The following is an 8,000-nucleotide window of genomic DNA, read 5'->3' as shown; positions in this document are numbered from 1 at the left end:
AGTTTGGGACAAGAAAAAAACAAATGAACATGGTTCGCTGGAGATAAATCACATCGGTCACAATTATCATTTGTGCCTGGAAATAGCCGACTAAGTGTACTTTTGGTGAAATGAATTTTGTGGAGAACCTTAAATTGCAATAAACTAAGACGAGCACAAGAAGATGTAGAATTGACCCTGATCAGTGCTTCCCTCCACCACTCATCCCCCAGCTCAAAGCCAAGCTCCTTTTCCCAACTCTCCCTAACCCTCACAAGGGAGGAACTATTTGAAGATGAAATAAGATCATATAATATTGAAATCTTACAACGAGCTATTGGAAGAGAGAGTACCTCAGTGATAAGAGATCCCGCTGGAGATTGAGGGAAAGATGTAATCCCGAGCTTGGAAATATCGAAACATATGAGATTGGGGTAGATTATATTTAACAAGGAGATCATTAAATGTAGCAAATAAGCCTTCTGAATATAGATCTGAAAAACGAACCAGACCTCTCTCTCTCCACAAAGTGAAAGCAGCGTCTGCCCTGGAGGGAGGAAAGAGATGATTGTTGCAAACAGGGCTTAATGGGATGGGTGTTGAAAGTTTAAAGTGTTGCTTGAATTGTTTCCAAATTTTCAAAGAGGAAAGTACAATTGGGTTCTCAATATAATTTGGGTAACGAGAAACTAGAGGGTCACAAACCAGAGCCGCTAGAGATGAGGGACGGCAAGAGGCATCTTCCATTATGCACCAGTCCAAGTTGGGAGAATAGCACCAGGCATGGATTTTCTGAAGATTTGCAGCCCAATAGTAAAATAATAAATTAGGCAGTGCAAGACCTCCATCTAATTTGCCTCTTTGGAGAGTTGTTTGACGCACTGTTGGACTTTTACCAGCCCAGATAAATTTTGAAATAATAATATTTATGCGTGTGTGTGTTTGCAGACCCCGCCTCTCTCCCTGATCAGCTGATCGATGTTCCTCCGGAGCTTCCTCCTAAAGGAATCCGAAGACGGCAGCCGCCCTCAAAGGTAATGGAGGACTCTTACTGCTGCTGCACTACATCTCAGAAACATTTATCTTTCTGCACATCAAACACATTTTATACTTTAATACTTACATTTTAATGCAGTAAATGGTGATCACATAAAATAAAGTAGACACTAAGTGTCTGACCTTCAGTGCAGGAGTTTTATAAATGATGTTGAGGTGTTTCTGGCTTCAGATTGTTCCACTGTTTTTCTTTTGTTTTTCCTTTGTCCTGCAGGATCCTGCAGAGTGTGTCAGCCCCGTCAGGAAGAAACCTCCTGTGAGTTTCACCTCCAACATTAAACACTAACAACAAAGAAACAAAGAAAGAAAGAAACAAACAGAGGAAAATCAAACCAAGAAGACATTAAATTGAAAATAAATATGCACATTTGTAGTTTGTCTCAGATCTTTTCTATCACTACATCCTCCTTCCACCATCCGCCTTTTGTTACAATGAAAAAAATAATTTAAAAAAATAGCAACAGGAAATGGTTTGGTTTCAGGCTGGTTGGAGAGGCTCCTGGTTTGGGTTAAAATACTTAAATTGCTTGTAAAAGTCAACACACAAACAGAAATGTCCTGTCCTGTCATCAGATGTCCTGCATGGACTGTGTCCCTCTTTATACCATGTCTCCTCATCCAGCAGCATTAATGAACTCTTCTGAGTTTAGTTGTGTTTGGTCTGTTCTGTCTCCTTTTTATCCTAAAGTTATAAATGTTCACCATGTCACCTTTGTGACCTGATCCTTACTTTTCGCTTTGATTTACTAGATCAACATTTAGAACACAAAAAACACCAAATTTCATAGAATGTGATTTTGTTCCTGATGCAGATTTAAACAGCAGTGACTCTCTGCAGGTTTACTTTAAAAAGATCTTCCACGGCTGTCCTCTGAAGATCAACTGCTCCACCACGTGGGAGAACCCCACCAGCCGAGGTGAGAGACCACTCTCTGTCCTGTCCTCTCTCTGTCCTGTCCTCTCTCTGTCTGTCCCTCTGTCTCACAGTGTCTCTCTGTGTCCTCAGACCAGCACCTGATCCTGGGGGCCGAGGAGGGGATCTACACTCTGAACCTGAGCGGCTCTGAGGCCACCATGGAGCTGGTAACTCTTTATGTCTTCTAGTCTTCTAGTGATCTTTTTATTTCAGCTTTATACTGTTGATCTTAAAGATCAGTGCAACAAACAGATGAGAGTGTTTCTGAGCTGAACTTGTCCTCCTGCTGCAGCTGTATCCAGGGAAGTGCACCTGGGTCTACACCATCAACAACGTCCTCATGTCTGTGTCAGGTAATCCATCTGGACTGGATCCTCCTGAATCAACATTAAAGATAATGTGTCAGTTGCAGAGGACCCTGTGATATATGTTTCTGTGTGTGTTGTGTGTGTTATGCAGGTAAATCCTGCCAGCTGCACTCCCACTCTCTGAAGGAGCTGCATGAACAGGCTCGTAGAGACCAGAGGATGGTGTCTCTGCCTACCCACCGGCTACTGCCCAGGTAACTATTACACTCAACACTGTGTCTCTGTGATCAATATAATCAATATCAAACACATCAGCTGATGTCTCTTATTAATATATCACCTTCAGGAAATCTGCAGTGACAAGTAAAATCCCTGATACCAAAGGCTGCAAGACCTGTGCAGTGGGTCAGTTATAACACCTCATTTATTCATCTTATATATACATGTTTATATACAGTCATGAAAAAAAAATATTAGACCATTGTTTTCTTCATTCTCTTCTTCATTTTAATGCCTGGTACAACTAAAGGTACATTTGTTTGGACAAATATAATGATAACAACAAAAAGTCTGTGTGTGTGTAGCAGGCAGTGTGCAGCGGGGCTGTGTGTTCCTGTGCTGTGGTTTGGAGGCCAGCGTGGTGCTGCTGCAGTGGTACGAGCCCATGCACAAGTTCATGCTCATCAAGGTACGATTACATCCCTCATCAATCAGCTGATCCATCATAAGCCTTCAGACTCCATGCCAGGAGGTCAAATATATTGAGGATAAAATATAGAACTAGATGTTTTTTCAGTTTATGTAGAATGAGAATGAGTCAATAAGAGTTAATAATAATAATGTGATCATGTATTATAGACAGACTCGATATTCTAACAGTATCAGAAACACAAATCAAACCTTTAATCAAAAGGTGAAAACCCAGAACCTGTTGACTGTGTGGAGCCTTGTGATATAACCCCTGAAGCTGTTAGCTCCACTGAGCTGCAGAAACAGAGTCTCAACTTTATCTTTCTGTTGTGTGTTTGAATGTTTGTTCTCTGTACAGTGTGTTCATGAACAACAAGACAAAACGCAAGTTTATCAGTTATATACAGGTGCATCTCAATAAATTAGAAAATCATAAAAGTCCATTTCCTGTAGTTCAAGTCAACCAGTATTGAGTCATATAGATTGACATACTGTTCAGAGGCCAACATTTCGATATTAAACATACTTTTTAAAATTGGTCTTTTGTAATATTCACACAGTGAATTCACAGACATTGAATTTTGGGTCTTCATTAAATGTAAGCCATAATCATTATAATTAGAAGAAATTAAATAAATGTAGACATGAAATGTTACATTCTGTGTGTAATGGATCTATATAATGTGTTATTTTACCTTTTTGAATTGAATTACTGACATAAATAAACTTTTCTATGATATTCTCATTTATTGAGATGCACCTGTATGAGCATGTGAAACATGACGTGTTGCTGTTAACTGATAGCAGAAATAAAACAGCTGCTGGAGGCTGATGAAGAATAAAGAGTTTTATCTTTAGAGCTGCTGTAGATGATTTGAGCCTCATCTCAGAGCTGCAGCTTCACTGTTGGATTAAAACATATTTCTCTGTGTGTGCAGCACTTTGACTTCCCACTGCCCAGCCCTCTGCGTGTGTTTGAGATGGTGGTGGCGCCGCAGCACGAGTATCCTCTGGTGTGTATCGGAGCCTCGCGAGGCTCTGCCCCCGACCTGCCCGTCACCGTGGAGTACATCAACTTGAACTCCAACACGTCCTGGTTCACCAGAGCCGGCCTCGGTACGTAACACACAACAACACACAGTAACACACACTGTCTGCTGTTTATTCACTGTAATGTGTCTGTGAGGTGATATCTGTCATCAGACTGTCAGCTGGGAAATACGAAACATGTTAGTGTTGTTTCTGTTTGATTGTTCTTTATTCTGATGGTCCTGCGGTGCGTTCACTTGCTGCTCAGATGTTACAGTGACAGAGCTGTTCACTAGTGATGGTCTGAGTGAGTTTAATCCACATGTTGGATCTGTTTCAGTCTATGTGGATCAGAAAGTTCACAAGAAAACTAATGTTTCCCGTTTATCCACACAACCAGAACGCAGCACCAGTGGAAATAAATAATCTGTGTGTGTGTGTGTGTGTGTGTGTGTTACAGAGCGTCCATGTCCTGACGTGGTCCAGGTGACTCAGCTAGACAGCAGCTCTCTGCTCGTTCTCTTAGAAAGTAAGTATATATATATATATATGTATATATATATATATATATATATATATATGTATATATAATGTAATAGATGTAAAAGTATAGAATTTCATAGTTTCTATCTATTATATTTACTGTCTGTCCTCACGAAGCTGTCTGTAGTGATGTTATAGTGATATTAATTGTATTTAATGTGTTCCTGACCTCTCCCCTCAGGGGCGGTGCACATTGTGGGTCTGGATGGCGAGCTGAAGAGCAGCCGACCTCCGACCCACGAGACCATCTTCAGTCATGATGTCCAGTCCGTCGGTGAGAAATTCAGTTATTATCACCTAGTAACTATAATAAATAAAAATAATCTGTCTGACAGCTGCAGATATTCATCTGATCAACAGTAATGCTCTAGGAATATAAAATACAGCTCAGTACTGACTCTCTGTCTCTCTCCCTGCCTGTCTCTGTCTCTCTGCCTGTCTGTCTGTCTCCCTGTCTCTCTCTCTGCCTGTCTCCCTGCCTGCCTGTCTGTCCCTCAGTGTACTTCGAAGACACACTGCTGGCCGTGTGGCGTCATGGCTGGCAGAGGAGAGCTCAGGGCTTCATGGAGGTTCTGGAGGAAACCACAGACAGGAGGAAGATCTACAGGCTTGTGCAGTCAGACAGGTAGCCGTCTCCCTGCAGGGTACTGTCCCACTGACACGTCAGACACGTAGCAGTCAGACAGGAGCAGTCAGATAGACAGGTAGCAGTCAGACAGGTGCAGTCAGATAGACAGGTAGCAGTCAGACAGGTGCAGTGAGACAATGTTGGGAATTAAGGATGCCTCTTTTATGAATACATTATACCTTGCAAAGGGCGTCACATATGTAAATAAAAGGTAAAAAAGGTAATTATTCTAAATAAACAAGTAAAAGCAAATAAAAACACACGTATAGAGTTCGAAAAAGTCTAATCTAATGTAGGCTTACAAAAGAGAAAAAATGTGTGTGTGTGTGTGTGTGTGTGTGTGTAGCTCGTCACACAAAGAGTCATATAACTGATGCAGTAATTGTTCCTGTCTTAGAGGACAAATGGCCGTGTGCAGCTTCTACAAAGTGTGTCTTTGTTAAAGCCAATTTAAAGTATATTATGTGTTAATCAGTGTGTGAGCAAATCAAATGTTAGTAAAGTTAGTTGCATATAAGACTGACTGTCTGTATAAAGCAAAATCAACATACAACTTTGAAAGGTATCGCTACACGAATATCACAACAAATATACTTAAGAACACACAGATAAACCAAATAATTGATTACAGGTCAAATCCTTTGTACTTAAAGTCTTTGCTGATTTCTTATCTAAGCCCGGTTACATTACTCACAGTCCAGGTGGGAAAGGGGGGAATCCTTTTTGATGGAGGGCGTGGAAGAAAGTTTGATTTCAGGTTGAGTTTCAATAATTTGCTGTTATGCAAATTAAGTTTCTGGCTGGTCCTTGTTGTCCGATGAAGTCTTCTCTGGCAGTTAATGCAACCTTGATGCACAGAGTAGATCCGAGTTGCAGTTGTTTCAGAATTCCTTCTTTGAAAAGGAGATTTTCTGCAGGAGAGGGCCTCATCTGAGCAGGGCTCTGCAGGAGATGAGGGAGGATGGGAGCTGGTGAATCCAGGCCTTTGGGTCCCCTCCTGAGGAGGATGGAGGTGTTGCTGCTGGGCCAGCAGTGGAGAAAGAGAGAGAAGATAAGCTCCTTATAGTCAACCTCCTATGGTGTCAAAGGTCTCCTGACCAATGAACTCATCTGTAGGTGTCAAAAACGCCAAGCATCCTGGGAGAGAGATGTTCCTTATCAGAGAACCAAAATGGAGGTGGATGGGAATGCTGCTGCATTTAATCCACATCAGTTAAAGAACACAAATGAACCCAAGATTCACCTGTGGTACGATTACAAAAGACAAGTAGCAGTGAGACAGGTGCAGTCAGACAGGTGCATTCAGACAGATGCAGTGAGACAGATGAAGACAGACAGGTAGCAGTCAGACAGGTGCAGTCAGACAGACAGGTAGCTGTCTGTGTCTCAGTGAATCATCGGTTAACAATAATAAAATCAGCTGCAGGTGAAATACTGGAACTGACCTGATGTTTCTGTGTTCTCTGACCCCTGACCTCTGACTACTGACCTTTGAACTGTCCCTGCAGGATGGTGGTTCTGGAGACGCGTCCCTCTGAGGACCAGCAGGGTCCGTCCAACCTGTCCAACCTGTATGTCCTGGAGGTGGCTGAGAACTACGTGCTGCTGCCCTGAGCCTCGTCTGTCAGGAGTCTGAGATGCGTCGCCACTTTTATTTATGCTGATATGAACTCTGAGACAGACGAGAGATACTGAGGGATGCTGAGAGACGCTGAGGGACGCTGAGGGACGCTGAGGGACGCTGAGGGACGCTGAGAGACGCTGAGAGACGCTGAGAGACGCTGAGAGACGCTGAGCTCCTCCTCGAACACTAACAAGGAGCAGCTTCTTGCGGGATTCGAACTTGCGGCGTGCAGAGCGGAGGGGGCGGAGCCAGATGCTGGACAGCTACGTGTTGTTTCTTACAGATAAAAATGTACATCGTTTGGTTAAAACATGAGAAAATAAAACAGTTTATTTTTGGTGAAATGTTAATGAGAGTAAAGTTATTCTGAAGTCCAACATGATGTGTTCAGGGACCGCTGGAGAGAAGAAAGTCACAAAATAACGTGAAATTGTACAGTTTCATGATTCTTTTTTCAAGAAAACAAGCTTTTCAAACCCAGCAGTATTTCAGACATCTGATCAATGTAAAAACAGACAAATAAGAAAAATATGTTTAAATTATAATAAATAATTGTTATACAATTTCACTTTTATCACTTTTTATTCGTATTTCTTTATATTTATATATTATAAATATTATAAATCCAAATTACATTTGTTTGTAAAACTCTAATCATGTTAAAATATATATGACAACACTTTTACTGTCAATATTAATATTCTGATGATTTTACATGAAATAACTAATAACTAACTGCTTAACTTTAATTTAAAAAATGATTCAAACTGATCAATAACTGTCCAAAGAGCTGCTGATGAATTTAACAGTTGAATTGATTAATCAATTAATCAATAATTAATATTTGCCTCAAAATGACACATTATATATATTTACATTTATTTAGATATATTACACGGTCACAGACATGATATATATATTCATTCTCCTTAACCGCTTATCCGCACTCGGGTCGTGGGGATCTGGAGCCTATCCCAGCTGACATTGGGCGAGATGCGGGAGTACACCCTGGACAGGTCGCTAGACTATCGCAGGGCTAACATATAGATACAGACAATCACGCTCTCATTCACACCTACGGGCAATTTAGAGTCATCAATTAAACCTAAGTGCATGTTTTTGGACTGTGGGAGGAAGCCGAGTCCTCTGTGAGAACCCACGTTGACACGGGGAGAACATGCAAACTCCACACAGAAGAGCCGCAGGTAATTTAAGGTACATTTCTGG

General features: G+C 41.4%; 1 protein-coding gene across 1 annotated transcript in view; it reads left to right on the top strand.

Moving 5' to 3' along the window:
* The window catches only part of LOC131969493 (mitogen-activated protein kinase kinase kinase kinase 5-like), a 34,999-nt gene extending 27,692 nt beyond the window's left edge, over positions 1–7,307 (top strand). The window contains exons 20-32 of the mRNA XM_059330512.1: positions 928–1,013; positions 1,250–1,291; positions 1,874–1,952; positions 2,042–2,118; positions 2,244–2,304; positions 2,411–2,513; positions 2,606–2,664; positions 2,844–2,947; positions 3,888–4,065; positions 4,439–4,507; positions 4,703–4,795; positions 5,020–5,146; positions 6,658–7,307. Coding sequence (XP_059186495.1) covers positions 928–1,013; positions 1,250–1,291; positions 1,874–1,952; positions 2,042–2,118; positions 2,244–2,304; positions 2,411–2,513; positions 2,606–2,664; positions 2,844–2,947; positions 3,888–4,065; positions 4,439–4,507; positions 4,703–4,795; positions 5,020–5,146; positions 6,658–6,763 — 1,184 coding nt within the window. The 3' untranslated portion in view covers positions 6,764–7,307. The remainder of the gene's footprint in view (positions 1–927; positions 1,014–1,249; positions 1,292–1,873; positions 1,953–2,041; positions 2,119–2,243; positions 2,305–2,410; positions 2,514–2,605; positions 2,665–2,843; positions 2,948–3,887; positions 4,066–4,438; positions 4,508–4,702; positions 4,796–5,019; positions 5,147–6,657) is intronic.
* Positions 7,308–8,000: the final 693 nt, after the last annotated feature.

This window comes from Centropristis striata, chromosome 4, assembly GCF_030273125.1.
Source record: "Centropristis striata isolate RG_2023a ecotype Rhode Island chromosome 4, C.striata_1.0, whole genome shotgun sequence".
Classification (NCBI taxonomy): Eukaryota; Metazoa; Chordata; class Actinopteri; order Perciformes; family Serranidae; genus Centropristis; species Centropristis striata.
The sequence above is the reverse complement of the archived record's forward strand: the minus strand, read 5'-3'. Positions and strand labels throughout refer to the sequence as shown.